We start from the raw sequence: 17,511 nt of genomic DNA on the forward strand, positions 1-17,511 counted from the left end.
AGGACTTTTTTATTGGAGAACAATGTGTTTTTTTCTTAGGACCCATCAGCTCCAAGTCAAGTTGTTGTCCTTTCAATCTTAGTTGTGGAGGGCACAGCTCAGCTCCAAGTCCAGTGGTCGTTGTTCAATCTTAGTTGCAGGGGTTGCAGCCCACTATCCCTTGTGGGAGTCGAACTGGCAACCTCGTGGTTGAGAGCACGCGCTCCAACCAACTGAGCCATCTGGCTGCCCGGGATCTCAGCGGTGGTTCAGCTTCAGCGGCAGCTCGTTATTTTCATTCTAGTTGTGGAGGGCAAAGCTCGCTGGCCCTTGTGGGAATTGAACTGGCAGCCCTGTTGCCCAGAGCTCATGCCGTAACCAACTGAACCACCTATCTGCCCCCTCAACTTGATTTTTAAAAATACTTCTTGGTACTTAATTATTTGAATAATGCTGATATGGAAAACTTACTGCATACTTGACATGTGCCAGGCGACCTACTAACTGCTTTATTTTCACAATAGTTTTATGAGGTATGTAGGTACTAAAATTATTTCATTTTACACATATGAACATTCACCTTTTATTAACTACAACAATATTAGCTCTTGGGCAATATTTGTCTCTTTTAAACTGCTACATTCCTAGAACATATGCCTGGGCATGGTGCTTAGAAAACATTCAATAAACAGTACGTATTCCTAGAAAGTCTCCTTTATTGCTTGGGATAATCACTAAATGAGTAAGTTGTTCACACTGGAGCAGCTTTTTTCAAACTGAATCACTACCCATTTGTGACATCAACTAAGTGGTTTCTAGTGGTACCAGAAAAAACAACAACAAAGGTCCCTCCACGTAAAACAAACAAAATAGAATAAGAAATACCAAAGTACATCACTTCTAGTAAGTGTAAGTATTATATTGTGAAACATACCTATGCGTATATTGTACATGTGTAATGGAAAAATGCATTTCTTACTTGATACTAAAAATGGTTGAAGGTTTTCTCCTAGAGCAGGGGTTGGCATAGCATGTCCTATAGCCTACATCTGGCTCACTGCTTGTTTTGTAAATAAAATCTCATTAGATCACAGCCACTGTCATTTATTTACATTGTCATCCTATGCCCACTTTTGTGCCTCAGTGGCACTATTGAGTAGTTGCAGCACAGACTGTATGGCCAGGAAAGCCTAAGATATTTATTATCTGGCCCTTTACAGAAAAAAAACCAAACAAACAACAACAACAACAACAACAACAACAACAAAACACCAAAAAGTTTGCCAACCCCTGATCTGGAGCATTTTATATAGAATTGCTTATGTGAGAAGCCACTTTTTAATGATTCATTACCTAAACTTCAGAAAGTTGTCCACAGTTGTGATACTTGATATGGAACTTACATTTGAAGTCGGTTTTCTTTCTTGCTATTTCTTAAAACACATGGCATGGCTGCAGTCAACTGGCTGTCATGACAGTCTGTCCTTATGCTTGGCTTCCCACTGCCCCACAGGTGACTGCGTGTCTCTTTGAGGTGCTTATCACCTTCCTCCCTCTCAAAGTGAATTTCACATATGCCACATAGCCTGCATTTTAAGATAGACATACTAAATAAAGCTTCCAACTTGTGTGAAAATCTGCTTAGCCATATTTACTTGCTGCAGTTAGAAGTGAAACAGACACATTTTATTTAAGTAGAATGTACCAACCCACACATGTTTAAAAGCTACATGTTTGCAATTGACCATTACATCCTTCCTGTGATACATGGTCATCTTTGTAATGGAAACAGTGTAAGGATTTCATTAACGTTGATATAAATTATTATTTGTTAAATAAGTCTTAGGTCTTAAATTTTCGAAAGTATGAAAATACTGCGTAAGTAGAAACGGAGACTATCCACATGGAAATACTGAATAAGTTATTTTCATTGAAAGTCATTTTTGCATAGTAACAACTCACGTTTTTTTAAGATGAGTATATGTAGAGATATGTATGTATTCATGTATATGTATATGAGTACATATATGTATATACATATATATGCATGTAAATAATATGTGTGTGTCTATATATAATTTACTGTGGAACTTTCAACAAAACACTAAATGTTTTATTAAGTGTTTTTTCCTCCTTCCATATATGCAAATGGTTGATTATTTTTTATGTGGGCACTGAGAAATTGACTCAAGTGGCTTATGAAATATTTGACTTAATGAACTTTAAACCAAATTAAACTTTGCTTCAATCTAATCAAGATGCAAGATCAAAGTTTAGAACACAAAGGGGAAATGGTTTCACGTCCTAACAGAGATGAATCCTTCACTTTTGGTGAAAAGGTTCTCAATGACCTGTATACAGTAGCTACCCTTTGTCTCCCCTGAAACCAGTGTCATTATTTCTAAATGGCTACATCGCCCAGAGGCATTGCTAAAATAAGGATTACAATTTGGCATCTTCTCCCCACACATTTTTCAAAAACTTCAATTCCCCCAGGTTGCCTATTGAAATATTCTTATGCTCTTAGTTGAAAGTGAATTATATTGAAATAATAACATCTTAAAAATACTCTGCCTCACGTGAAAAATTTAGTCTGATTCCTTTTGTCCTCAAGCATAACCGTTGAAACTGGTCAGAGAGTCTTAAGAACTAATGATCTCTCCACTCACTCTGTATTCCCTTGGCACTTGTGGTCACACAGCAGACATGTTGCTTCAAAAAGCAGGTAATGTTTTGAGTGGGCAGTTCTCATAGTTAGAAGAGGGCTTAAGAATTCTGAGTGGTCATTCCTGTTCCAGAGTGATTTTCAGTGCTGGCTCTCAGCCGCAGCTCCCGTGTTCCTGTCCACTTCAGTCAATTCTGGACTCTTGGGAGACAGGCACGTGTGTCACTCTCACAACGCTGCATCTAGACAACATCATACAGCCCTCCAGTGGCAGCTAGCTTACTGTACAGCCTTCCCCCCCCCCTCCTTCTTTTTCTTTTTAAGAGAACAAATGGGATAAGAAACATAGATTCTCCTTAGTTGTTCTGGGCAAGCAGACTTACCTGTTTTGAAATTTTCCTTTTTTAGAAGCAAGGCATGGAATACATTGACTATCTAGTAAATGTAGTGAGAGGGGAATTCCAAGGTCTCCATTGTATACGTTGATAGACTTCTCATATGATAATAGGCCACAAACTGTGGTGTCTTTCTTCAATCTTTTCCTCTCTTATGTCTCACATCCAGTCTACCAGCAGATCTTATCAGTTTTACTTTTGAAATAGGTCTGGATTCACACCAATTCTCAACACCTCTACCACTACCACTCCGGTACAAGCCACCACGTCTCTCTGAATTATTTTAATAACCTCCCTCTATCAACTACAGTGGTATCTTCAATATAGCTGTCAGAGCCATCATTCAACAAGAAAGTCAGATCATGTCAGTCCGTTTCAAACGCTCCATTGTCTTTCCATCTCCCTGAGAGTAAAGTACTTACGATGTCCTAAAGCCCCTACGTGGACTGGCCCTGGTCTCTCTGCCCTTGTCTCCTTTTGTGCTCTCCCTTACGACTTTTCACCTGTGGGAAAGCTTGTTCCATGAACATGCCAGACCTGCCGTTGCCTTCCGGTCTTGACACATGCTGCTTTCTTTATGCTGGCATGCTCTTCCTCTCCCTGTCCTCCTAACTTGTCCCATGGCTTCCACTTCCTGTAGGCATTGGTGAAACCACTGCCTTCTTTCTCAGGCTTTTTCTGTGATCGTATGTAAAATAGCACTTCCTATATCCCTCATCTTGTGCTTTATTTATCCCAGCGCTTGTCACTGCGTACATAACATTTTTTTCTACGTTGTATTGCCTTCCTCCGTTCACAAGACTGTAAACTCCAAGAGAGTAAAGCCGTGAAATCTGTCTTGTTCACACTTCCATTCCTGGTAGGTATTCAGAATAGGTCTTGGAACACAGGCATTCAGTAAATATTTGTGTGAATGAATAGTGATTGACTTTAAGAACAACCCTGGTGTGTAATACTTCCTTCTCTAAAATCTATCATAGGTTTCACTGAAGGATCTTTAGTCAGATATATTATCCTGTCAAAAGTAAGGGTCCATCTAACCTTGGTTAGATGCCATTATTAATCTTTCATACAGCCCTTGCCTATTAATGCCTGGTATAATCCGTCCTTTGTTAATAATATTCGTGCCTACTGCTAAATCCAGTAGCCCAGAGAATATTAAGTCTCTCCTGTTGATTTTTTTTTCTAATTTCTTTTTTTTTGTTTCTCACACCATAGTTGGCATCCTGAAAACCTTAAGAACTAATTTGAGATTTGAGGGAATTGCTATTATCTTTTATTTACATTCTAGCATAATTACAAGAAAGTGGCAATTTTGTTTTCCCTACTCTCTTTTTCTTTCTCCAACCACGGATGTTCTGTTTTGAGCAAAGCTGTATTTAGATCAGCTGATGTTCTCAGAAGTGCTGGTGCTTACTTAGCACAGTACTAAGATCAAGATAGACACTCAACACGTATTTGTTATTGGAAAGACTAAAAGTCCTTTGGTGTGAAGAGCAGGCAAAAGTGAGTGTATCCTGTAGCTTTGCCCGAGGGAGAAATCATTATTTGTTTTGGCATACTGTGACTTATCAAAGCATATTCCCCATGTCTGAGGCTGCACCCGTGGCACAGCCAAATACCAAATGACACTTGTGACCTAATTTATTGTGTTTGAATTATTTGTTTCATTGTTTATCTCCATTGGCATGGGTAATTAAGAATAAAGCGAATGTTCCTATTCATTCCTTATCTTTATGACTGTTTACTTCCTATTAGTAAATGAGGACCTTAGGAGCTAGATAATTCTTCAAGGCTATGAGGGAACTATTTGTTGAGATGCAGCCATAATATGCTTAAGTCCAACAGATGCAATTGCCAATTTCAAATTATTTCCTGAGAAACTGAGCTATATGCTAATAGTCATCTAGAAGCCACACACACGTTGGCTCAGTACATAAAATTATAACCTATATTTCAAACTCAGTGACTTATGTGGATTAATACAGACAGAAAACATTATATGTTGTTTACTTGTGTGAAAGGAATGATCACAAGGAATAATCAAGTTAAGTAGAAGGTCTGTTGCTATTACTGAAAATGTAATAACTTATTATAATGCAGTCTGAAACAGTTTATATAGATGTAGACTGTAGAATAGCTACTACATATTGACAATGACTTATTTGACTATTTTTATGTTTTTTAGTTTATAACGACATGGGGGGGAAGTCAAATATTTTGTCCTGACATACACCGTGTTTCCCGGAAAATAAGACCTAGCCATAGAATCAGCTCTGATGCGTCTTTTGGAGCAAAAATTAATATAAGACCCCGTCTTATTTTACTATAAGTCAGGGTCTTTATAATATAATATAATACCTGGTCTTATGTTAATTTTTGCTCCAAAAGACACATTAGAGCTGATGGTCTGGCTAGGTCTTATTTTCGGGTATTGACTTTAAGAACAACCCTGGTGTGCAACCCAGGTAACGGTAATAAGCACCGTTACCTGCGGATTATGTAATACCTGCAGTAAAGGATTGTTGAATGAGTTTTTAATAAATATTTGGCTTTGGTCATCAAAGACACTAAATGTTTTAGGAGTTTTGATGGTGAGCAAGTGTGTAGATAAAATTAAGACTCATGTTACGAATTAACTTTGGATTCACATTTGAATGTGAGCAAGTGTACTACGGAGACTCATTTCAATTTACAATGAAGTTATTCTGGCCAGGCCAGTCTTAGGAGGATCTGAGATACTATCCAATTTCCCAGGCTTTGGGCCTTGTTTACTCTTCCCTTCTTGAAAATTTTTCCTACCTAGAGTTCAGTCTGTTTTGCTTTCATTTTGCCTTGATATCCACTTCTCTCCTCTTTTTTTTTTTGCTAACCCATTTTCCAGCCTCATAGATACAGTTGTGCCTCAAGATTTGTCAATTTCTTCTCTTTTTACATGAAATATTTACCCACATCTATGGGTCTTCTCTTGTACGGGTTACATTCATTTACATGTTATTATCAGTCTGCCTAGATGCTCATGCCAGGGCACTGAGAACCTGAGTTGGTTCTGTTAATAAAATGGGACCTTCTACCTACTTTGTCTGATCAGTTTATGATGCCAAGGTACCTCTTATTTTGAGTAATTTAAATTTTTTGTGAACATCAGTCAGACATTTTAAAAACCTCAGCTGTTTTTTCCTCCCCTTAATGTCTTGACTCTTTATGTTTTCTTTTGTTTCCATTTACATTGTACTTTAAGTCTCTCTTGTCTTTTCTTGAATCTCCGAGCTTCCATTTGGATTACCTACTGTGTTTCCTCGAAAATACAACCTAACTGGAAAATAAGCCCTAGCGTGATTTTTCAGGATGACATCCCCTGAATATAAGCCCTAATGCGTCTTTTGGAGCAAAACTTAATACAAGACCTGGTCTTATTTTCAGGGAAACACGGTATTATCATCCTTATTATGTATCTTCCTTGCTAAGAACCCTGAAATGGTTTTCCCTTGCCTCTCTAATAAAGACAAAATTCCTTACATAGACACTGGAGACTCTGTAGCTGTATTTCCCATTATTTCCTTGTGAGTTTAAAATTATAAACAAGCTCACCTATAAGTTAGTCCCTCAATAGGTGTTGTAGGTTCTTTCTGCCTTTGTGCTTGTGTTTTCCTCTGCTTAGATTTAAAAAATTCTACTTTTCCCTCTCCCTAGCCCCAGTTTTATCTTTGCAATTGCTCTTCCTTCTAAAGACCTAACATAAATCTTCTTTTCATAGTGCCAAGAACAATTGTCTGAGAGTTAAATAAAACATATGATTCTCTTAATTTTAATACTAGTACTAACTTGCTGTATGACTTTCAGCAGATCACTTACGTACCTCAACCAAATTGACTCATATTATTTGATTCCCTTTGTATGACATGTATAGTATTCTGTGTTCCAGTATGTGTTCATATCTAACTTTTGGCTTTGATTGCTCTTTGGGGACGAGATCAAATTCCTATGCCCATAACAGTGTGTTGTACATAATTGAAGATCACTTAGCTTTTGTGGAAGGAGTGAAAGAACCAAATTTTAATTTACCAAATGAGATATTATTGTTAGTGACCGTGGTGGGAATGGAATGGGTGAAGGAATACCAAGGCAGCATACTCTTAAGAAGAGTAGGTTTTAAGTGACTGAAAGTAGGATTTTTCTAGGCCTTTGAGTAACTTAATTACTGGGAATAATCTGTTAACTTTGGTCACATTATTACTTTCTTCTACTAAAAGAGAAAATCCAATCTCAAGAATAATTGAAGTATTTCTAAAACATGAACATGGGTACAGATCACCTGGGGATCTTCTTAAAATGAAGATTCTGATTCATCAGGTCTAGAATTAGGGCCTGAGATTTTGCATTTCTAATAAGCTCCAAGGTGGAGACAATGCTATTGCAGGTCAACTGAGTTGTGTGTGTTATTTCTTTCTCCTAACAGAATCGGGCTGTTGGCTCTGCCTGCCATAACATTTAGATTGTGGCTGTGGGAAGGAATCTTGGAATTATCTGTTGCAGAGAGAGTAGATCCCTTGTCCATGTTTCTAAGTCTGCCTAATTTGCATAAGTATAGATGGATGTATTTTCTCCTGTCTTTATTTTCAGAGGAGAGAAATGACTGGATCACCGTACTATTAAATGCACTGAAGTTGCAATCCCCTTGGCAATCTCAAGCAGTGGCTGTGCCTGAGAAATGTGGATATCTTGAATTGAGAGGGTATAAAGCCAAAATTTTTACTGCGTTAAGTGGAAACAGTGTGTGGCTTTGCAAAAACGAACAGGTAAGCTGTGTTACAGTGATGCAAATTGTGGTTCCTTCATTACATGAACAACTGTGCTTTGTTAGACTTACTAGTGTTTTTACTTCCAGTCTTGCTTTTGCCTTGAGTTCCCTACGAAATGTAACAAAAGAAAGAGTTCTTTGGTTGAATTTTCTCAGTTCATTCAACAGCAAGAAAGTTAATCTACAACAAATTTGAGGCTAGACATCACTTTTTTAAAGACTGACGAAATAGAATCACTGCAAATAATTTTCAAAATGCATTCCTTAGCTGAAGTAACATTATAAAACTACTCGAGAGAATAATTAAGAACCAATTAACCATTGCAGCTGTTGTTGAAATAGGCCCAGTTCTGCACCTGTTGTGTTTCTTTTGTTTTTGTCACAAGCAATTATAGAGTAAGCACATATTTTCTGGAGTTTACAGCATTTTTGGTTTCTTTCTTTCTTCCTTTTTTTTTTTGAGCAGACATGTTGCTTGCAGACGAAATAATTAGAGGAAATAATTTACTCGTGATTGAAAGGTACACATCCACACGTGCACATACATATCACATATATATACATAGATGTAGACTTCTTGGCTTATTGAATTTGGTTATTATCGAAGGATTCAATAGGAAATTTAAATGTTTTGAGGAGACTGATGTTAAAATAAAGTTTTAACAATTTCCATTAATTCATTTGATTCTGTAGACTTCTCTTTCTCTCACATACCTGGTTTTTAATATGTATAGGAAAATTCTGTCTTTACCTCTTTTTGGGTATTAATTCTTACAGAATCTTTTAGCCTAGACTATACGAAATACTTAGTAATTATTTATGGAATTAAATAGTGTCCTTTGGTATCTGATCTAACGTGAATTCATTTGAGGATACATTATAATGGGTTATGATAAGGTGAAATACGAATGCTGACTATTTTCATAACAAAAATAGAGATACTAACTCAAAGACAAAAATTAACGATAGAGCCTTTGCCAAGGCATCCCCTGAACTTCAGTGTGAACTTACTCATTCCATTTTTTTGGATAAGATTTCTGCACTAATTAACTGAGGGAGGCATCACTGAGCACTGCTGGCACATTAATAACTTGGATAGTTCGCATATTCCTCAAGAATAGTGATGTATAGCTTCATAATGTGTATGAGCATTTTCAGTTTGGGAAGTAAGACGATTAAAACTTTTCTTATTGGAATGGAGGTTAAAAATGCATACTTTACATGTATCAGTATAGAAGTTACTCAGCCGAATGAATACCACAAATGAGATATTCATCTTTTACTTGTACAGACCTAATGGGCTTCAAATTTGTAGTTTAATCGCTTACATTAGTTAGATTGTCTGAGTTTGTCATTCTCTAGAAATAAAGTAAAACGTTTTTAAGATTTTATTAATACTTTCTCATTAGAAAGATGTTGTATGATATTTTTCCTTTAGTATTAGTAATTGAGCATATAAAGCATAATAATGACTACCATTTGTTGAATACCAGGTACTGTGCTAATTAATTTATAAACATCCCCTTTCATCTTCCTCACAAATGTAGGAGGAAGATATTCTCATCCATGTTTTATAGATGAGGAAAACGAGGATTAAGTAACTTGTGTAAGGATTACGGTTTATTATGCAGAGTTTAATTTAAAACCAGAACTTTGTAAGTCTAAGCCTAGCTTCTTAGCCGCTATATCAAACTATTGTTTTTTTAAAAAAATTATGTTGAAAAGTAAAAATCTGGCATGTGACCTTTTAAAAATAGAGTAAGATTCTTTCCTTGAATAATTTAGTTGCCTAGAAGGTTCAGAGTGTGCATTTAATAAATATTATGTCATGTCAGTCACTCTAAAAGTGATGCACTTAACTGGAGTACACAAGTCTTCTGTTCTAGGAGGAAAAATCAGTATTTATGATGGATGGTGGTGAGCTCAGTGGTCTGGTAGACGTCTGCAGGAGTTACAGGGAAGTACAAAAAAACGGGCATCTCATGAAGTCTGGGGATTAGGAACACTTCCATGTACACAAATAATGAACATATTCTTAAAATTAAAACATTAATACTGGACCCTTCCTCATTTTTTGAGAAGTAAATCTGTTTTTTTTTTTTTTACTGTATGTGTATTTTAAGTCCTTTTCAATGCATTAACATTTATATATAAACACACACACACACACACACACACACACACACACGGTGCCAAAAAATATATACGCATTTTAAGAAAGGAAAAAAAGTATTAAAATTTTAGTACTCAACATATACTGATAACAAAAGATGAATACGAGTCACGTGTATACATTTTTTTGGCACCCCTACTACATAGCCTTAAAAAGTGTATACTATTGTTTGGATATGTGTTCTTTTTTAAAAATTGCGTATTAATCAGATTATATGGAGCTAGGTCTTAAGGGTCTTAGTCTTTTCAAGTCTTGAACTAGTTGACTAAAGACTGGATGGATAAATGCCTTTGTGTTTAGGCACTGACATACTATTTCAATTTCATTTATTTTTACATCCTAGTTTGTTCCTGTTCAGCCTGAGGAAAGTTGCCCAATGGTTTTCTCACATGGTTGAGCAAATTGTGTGAAGGACTTGGGTGACATGCTAAATAAGGGAGTCTTTCTTCTGAATGTTTTAAGCTAGAGTTTTAGGAAAAGCGCTAAAAGATGATAAAACAGTTTGACGCAGCTTCTAAAAGTTTTATGCACACAACACATGAAGTAATCTTCTGTTTCTTTTAAAAGATGATGGGGAAAAAAGATCTCATAAAATGTAAGAGGTATTAGATTTGAACCTCCTTTTCTTAGTTTGTATTGGCTCTTATTTATGGTAGTTCATTCTATGCATCAAAGCTTAATTATTTTTATTTATTAAAAATCTAAGACAGTGAATTTATTGCCCACATCATTTATAGTATGAATAGAATAATAAAAAAACATTGACCTACACCACCCTAACAGATGAACTACTTTCATTTTTCTTGCCTCTATTTGTACAGTTTCCTAATTTACTTTGGAGGTCACTCCAGGGAAAATAGAAAGACAGTGGAGGAAAGTGGAAGGACAGCCAGTATAGCATGTTGAATAGTTATTATATAGGACACTTGAAAGCACAAAGAAGATTGGAGTGGGTGGTAGCAGTTCTGGGTTTTCATTCTTGCTCTGCTATTAATTGGCTCAGGTAATTAAGTTAATCTCCTTCGGTTTAAATGGTATGTGAAGAAGAGAAATGGATTACTGTCTCTAAGGACATTATTTAAGTTGCATATTAAAATCCCAGATATCTGGGCTCATTAGACCCATGGATTTAGAATTACTGGGGAGAGGGTGTTGGAATCTGCATTCGTGTAAAACATCCCAGGTGACTCAGTGTCAGGTGATCCACAAAACACACAGTAAAACACTGATCTGAAGTTCTTTAAGAATTTTAAGCGTTCAGGTAAAGTGAACAAAATATTTATGGAGTTGGAAAATGAGTAAACACAGTCTTCTATAGTTCATCTATTAACTTGCTCACTTAGAGGCTGCTACACCTCTTTTTATGGTAAAGTTTCATTTGGAAGCATATCTTTTTCTTTATTGTCCATTTTAAAATATGCACACATTTAAGTGGAAAGTTAAGAAAATCATTATTAGTGGTAATAAATTTTTAAATTTTAAAGAACTCTTACTAATAAATTGTATATGGTTCTAAACTATAGCTGCTGGGTTTTTAATTTGTTTCTTGCTAAACTCTCTATAGTTTCTATATAAATTTTAATTTTTCAGCTTATAAATCCTATTTCATTCCTTTTCCTAACACAGACTTTTATCACCTGAGTATGCTCTGTTGGAGAAATCAAAACTGTTTGCAAAGTCAACATAAAGGATGGTGTTTGAAAACAATTTGAAACTGTTATTTCCAATAAGTTCCTTTAACTCTGTGTGTATGTCTGGAAATTTACTCTAATTTTGGAGAGTATTGTTAAACATTTCTAGAGGTTTTTCTCTACTTCCAGTAGGGGTCCCTGAAAGTCCACGTCAAGCTTCCCTAAAAATATTTTTTCAGTAATTCATTCTTTCACTTTTTCTGGAGCTGTCCCTTCTATTGAATCAAGAACTTATATTTTCCATGTTAAAGTAACTTTTAGGACACTATCATAATTATTGTCTTAATTATTTTTTTCTTTTCTTTTTTTCTTTTTGCATGTGGCATAATATAACAAGGGGGACGCCAATCTGTATATTCTCACTGACAGTTCGCTGACAGACCTAAACTCTTCAGAACCTACATGGACTTTTTATTTTCTCAGTTGCTCTGTTCCAATATTAACTTTTTTCATCTCTTTCTTTCCTTTTCATTCATTAGTGGATTGTAGGAACTGAAACTTGAAGTAATTCTTGGCTGGTAGGAGAAATACTTTAGGGAATACTAGTTTTGTTTGAATACTAATATTTGTTTTGTTTCCAGATAGGCTCCAAAAAGTAGAAGAAAATTGTGAATAGATAATTAAAACATTTATTAGAGACGAAGATGGCAAGATAGAAACTGACACTAAAATTCTTTTTTTAAATTTATTTTTAATTATAGTTGTCATACAATAATTACATTAGTTTCAGGTGTGGAACATAGTGATTCAACATTTATTTATATACCGATGTGATCACTGTAAGTCAGTAACCATCTGTCAGCATACATAGTTGCGATATTGACTATATTCTCTATGCTGTACACTACATCGCCATGACTTATTTTATACCTGGAAGTTTTGTATCTCTCATTCCCCTTCTCCTTTTCCCCGTTCCCCCATCCCACTCCCTCTGGCTGATAATCACTTTGTTCTCTGTACCTATGAGTTTGCTTCTGTTTTATTTCATTTGTTCATTTGTTTTGTCTTTTTTTTTTTTATATGACACATATAAGTGAAATCACATGGTATTTTTCTTTGTTCAACTTATTTCACTTAATGTAATACTGTTTAGGTCCATTCATGTTGTTGCAAATGGCAAAATTTCATTCTTTTGTATGGCTGAGTACAAAGGTACTATTTATGTACCACCTTTAGCCATTCATCTGTTGATGGACATTTTGTTCGCTTTCTTATCTTGGCTATTTAAATATGCTTCAGTGAGAATAGGGGTGCATATATCTTTTCAAATAATTACTTTTGTTTTTGTTGTTTTCACATAAATACCCAGAAGTAGAATTGCTGGGTTATGTGGTAGTTCTATTTTTAATTTTTGAGGAATCTCCATACTATTTTCCGTAGTGTAAAACTCTTTACCTAATTACTTAGTTGTAAAACACTGGGGTGCCATTATCACAGAAATTAAATGTAATCCCTTTAAATATTTAGCACTTTACAATCCCACCCCCCAAAATGTTTAATTTTTACAAATTTTGTTCTATTATTTTTTACCTCTGCTTATGTCTTATGTGCCTGCAATGCATTATAACTATGATAGTTTTTCTCCATTACTTCACCTTTGTATAAAATGAGCTGTGTGATTGAATTTGTACTACTGTGTTTCTGTATTTATTCATCCATTTTACAGATTTTTATTGGGCACCTTTTCATTTCTGGGCACTGCTCTAAGCACTAGGGGTATAGTGGTAACTCAGAAGTTCCCTGCTTTTTAGGATTTTTAACTTCCAGTGGGGATAGCACATAGTGATAAATAAATGAGATTTCTGGTAACCTTCTGTATATAGCTTTTTATTCCTTTTTGATTATTTTTTGGCAAGAATATTTATGATCTTTTTCTAAAGAATTATTTACATTTAACATGCTATTAGCTATGTGGATAGATTCCAGTTTCACTTTAACCTTAAAAGTGTTATAATTTTTATATTCCCAAATTAATGGTATAAATATTTATTTTATTCAGTGCTGTGCTCTAAGAGTTCCAGGCAAGTAGCTGACACTCAGTAAACATTTCGTAGAGTGAGCTGGTTGAATTAATGGTTATTTGTAGCTGTTTTCTTGACTAGAGAGTTTATCTTTTAGAAAAAAAATTTCTTTTTAAATTATTTTCTTTATGAATTGTCTTTTCATTTTCTTTCTCCATTTATTTATTGGCATTCTGTTGTCTTTCCTGACAGTTTCTTTAAGCTCTTCATATAATAAAGATACTAATCTTCATGTCGTATTTTCTGCAACTGCTTTTCTGAGCTATTGCTTATTTTTCATTTTGCATTTAATTTTTGTTGTATAGATTTGTTTATATAATTGTTTTTTTTTAATCAGTTCAAAGCTTATAGATTTTCTGTATCCTGGAAAAATAATTATTTTATAAATTTATTAATCTTGAAATGATGTGAATGTAGTATATAAGCTAGTATTTTTAAAGTTTTAAATGAGATAAAATAGGAACATACACTGAGGTGTATGTAGTGTTCACTATACATATATGTGTGTGTGTGTGTGTGTGTGTGTGTGTGTGTGTATATATAGTATATATGGTAATATATATGTATAGTATATATGGTATTGCTAGTTGGATGGAATTTCTGCATATGGATGTGAGATAAATTTAAGATATTTAGCTTTGGTTTCCATTTGTTATGTTGCCCTGACAGCTAGTCTCCCATCTTTTTCTAATGACTTTTTTTGAATATCATGTTAATATTAGTGGATTCATTATAGCCAGATGTCTTGCGTGGTGGGTTTGTGTATGTATCTATTAAATGATAATCATGGCATTGAGGTTTTCACTACATAAATTTACTTGATTAGACATTCTCAAATCAGGGTATGACAAGAGACTCCTTCCCCCTCATTCCCCTAACATAATGTTCCCTGGTATCCAGCAGGAGAATGAAACTCTGATAGAATTTAAATAGACCTCATAGGGCTTTGGGTTGTGTGGTGCAGAAAGAAGCACTGGGGTGTGGGAGGTGGCCTCAAATTCTCTGGGTTCTCTATCTGGCCAAACTCTGCATCTGGTGTTTCCCAGGAAGTCTGGTGCCAATGTCATACAATGCCACATCTGCTTTCAACAAATGTTTAAGCCCCGAGTTCTGAAATTCCTGGCATGGAAACCTGGCAATCCAGTGTTTCCCAAAATAGATTTCAGATTTCAGATATTTTGGGGTTAATAAACCCTTCTTTAATTTTTCTGCTTGAGGATCAAACTTTTATTTTGCTCTTTTCACTATGTAGTTTCAACCAGTTTCTGTTGTTACAAATTCGTACAAATAACCAATGTCAGTATCTTGGTAAATACTTAACCATTAATTCTAATCTGGATTTTAATATGGAATTATTGGTGTGAATATTTTCAGTAATTATAAATAAAATGGAAGTATTTTTATTGAAGACAAATTCTGGTTTTGGAAACCCTCAAAGGGAAGGATCGTCTCGATGTATTAAACCCTCAATTTATATTTCTTCATTCATTTTTTCCTAACAATGCTATATAAAGTAGATATAACTGTCTTGTCATAAGTGAGGTAATTGAGGTCTAGATTAATTAAATAACTTGCCAGCAGTCATATATCTAGTAAATGGCTCAGCCAGGCTTCTCCCCCAGGTCTGACTCCCAGGGCCACTTGGTCATCACCACCTTTGCAAGTGTCCAGATCTTCTCTGCCAAACATGCCCGTTTTTATGGTAGTATTAGTGGTGGGATTCATGCTTTCTGAAATCCTACGTTCTATGGCAGCAAACTAAATGTAAAATACTGTTTACTCCACAATCTGTTTTTAGCTTTATTGCTTTCTATAATAATATGAGGTTGGCCAGTTAAGTTCATGAATTCATCCTAGAAAAAGCGCTGCATGTCTCATTGCTGAATATCACTGTGGTCATCTTCAAAGTACTCCCCTTGGGAAGCTATGCACCTATGTCAGTGCTAATCCACCCTTCAAAGCAATTTTGGAACTCTTTCTAGAAAGGCCATCAGAGCTATCGTCGTATTATCTTTGATGTCCTGAATGTCATCAAAATGTCCCCTTTCAGTATTTCCTTTATCTTCGGGTAAAGAAAGAAGTCATTGGGGGCCAGATCCGGTGAGTAGGGAGGGTGTTCCAATACAGTTATTTGTTTATTGGCTAAAAATTCCCTCATAGACAGTGCCATGTGAACTGGTGCATTGTCGTGATGCAAGAGCCATGAATTGTTGGTGAAAAGTTCAGGTCATCTAACTTTTTCACACAGCCTTTTTAGCACTTCCAAATAGTAAATTTGGTTAACTGTCCAGTTGTTACAAATTCATAACGAATAATCCCTCTGATGTCAAGAAAGATTAGCAATGCCATTGCAATCAGTTTGCAGACTTAATTTTCAGATCTTGTATTCTACCCATTTAGTTTTCATGCTGTTGCCTTTTTTCCCCCCACTCCAGTTTATAGCATTTTAAAGGTTGAAAGGTTCAACTTGTGCCTATTTTTCAAAATGAGACTAGTGCTGACAATCAGATTATAGTTAATGGGTAATTTATTTTAAATTTTCTTCAAAGTTTAACATTCACATTACATACCATTTAAAAAAATTTATGTATTCTTGCTAGTTATTTTTAAACATGCACTTTCTTGTAACTGACTTTTTAATAGGTAACATGTTCAGTTGGCTTCAAATTTAAAGAGGTAGAAAACAATAATAATTTCTAACTAGGACGATGTAGCCCTTACTGGGTGCCAGGAGTTCATTCATCCAAGAAGTTTTAATGTATTAATAATCCTCCCCACAGTGGTGAGATAGGTACTACTGTTATCCCATTTTGCAAATGAGCGAACTGAAGCACGAGAGATATATCTGATCACACTGGTCTGGGTTTTGTCATTTGTCAACTGTCACTGCCTTTGGAAAGAATCTTAGGAACACCACTCTCTTTTCTAGGCTGGATTAGGTGCTTACCCTACATGCACTATTTTTTTTTTTTTTTATTACAATTCATTACGGTTCTCTGTCATGTCCTTTCTAGACTGAAGACTGAAGCTTCTCCAAGGTGGGTACCCTTTGTTGTGCTTCAGAGCTTAGCACAATTTCTGGCACTTGCTAAGTACTTAAACACTGCTTTGCCAGGGTACATTTTCCCATTTTAAAAATGGCTAGATCTGCTCTGCCTTCTTTATAGAATTATTCAGAAAATCAACTGAGAGTCCACAGCTGTTTGTCAGCTTCAGAGCACTACACAAATAGATACTAAACCGATCATGGAGTGCCCTGTATGTGCTTACTGAAGACTCATGCTTCAAAACCTCTCGATATTAGCACAGGGGTTGGCATCCCGGAGAAGTAGGATCTTGACAAAATCCAATGCATCACTGTGAGTCCTGGCCAGCCTGTTTTTTAACCAGTAGTCTTAATGATTTCAAATGACTTGTAGAATCTGATTGCATGCCTTTTTTTTTTTTTTTTTTTTGTGCTGCTTTACAGACGGTAGAGTGAAGTGTTTATATCCTGACATTTAAATATTGCAGATTCCTACTGTCTAGATTCTACAACTGGTTCTGCTGCCTAATTCAGTGTTTCTCAATATTGGCTATATGTGAGAATCTCAGTGTTGTAGTTTTGCTTTGTTTTGTAACTGAAGATTCTTAGGCTCTGCTTTCTGATTCATGGAACCAGCATCTCAGGGTAGGAGGAGGGAGAAAGCACCACAGGTAACTTTGATGAGCGTCAAGGAATGAGATCTAGATGTTTTCTAAATACTGTCTGCAAAGATGGCTTAATGTCACCAGAAATATTTTTTA

The 17,511-nt window shown here is 35.5% G+C and overlaps 1 protein-coding gene across 1 annotated transcript in view; it reads left to right on the plus strand.

The window, feature by feature from the left end:
* Positions 1 to 17,511, plus strand: part of ARAP2 (ArfGAP with RhoGAP domain, ankyrin repeat and PH domain 2) — a 183,153-nt gene that overhangs the window by 49,083 nt on the left and 116,559 nt on the right. Inside the window, 1 exon segment of the mRNA XM_033106382.1 lies at positions 7,663 to 7,838. Coding sequence (XP_032962273.1) covers positions 7,663 to 7,838 — 176 coding nt within the window.

The sequence above is a fragment of the Rhinolophus ferrumequinum genome, chromosome 5 (assembly GCF_004115265.2).
Source record: "Rhinolophus ferrumequinum isolate MPI-CBG mRhiFer1 chromosome 5, mRhiFer1_v1.p, whole genome shotgun sequence".
NCBI lineage: Eukaryota > Metazoa > Chordata > Mammalia > Chiroptera > Rhinolophidae > Rhinolophus > Rhinolophus ferrumequinum.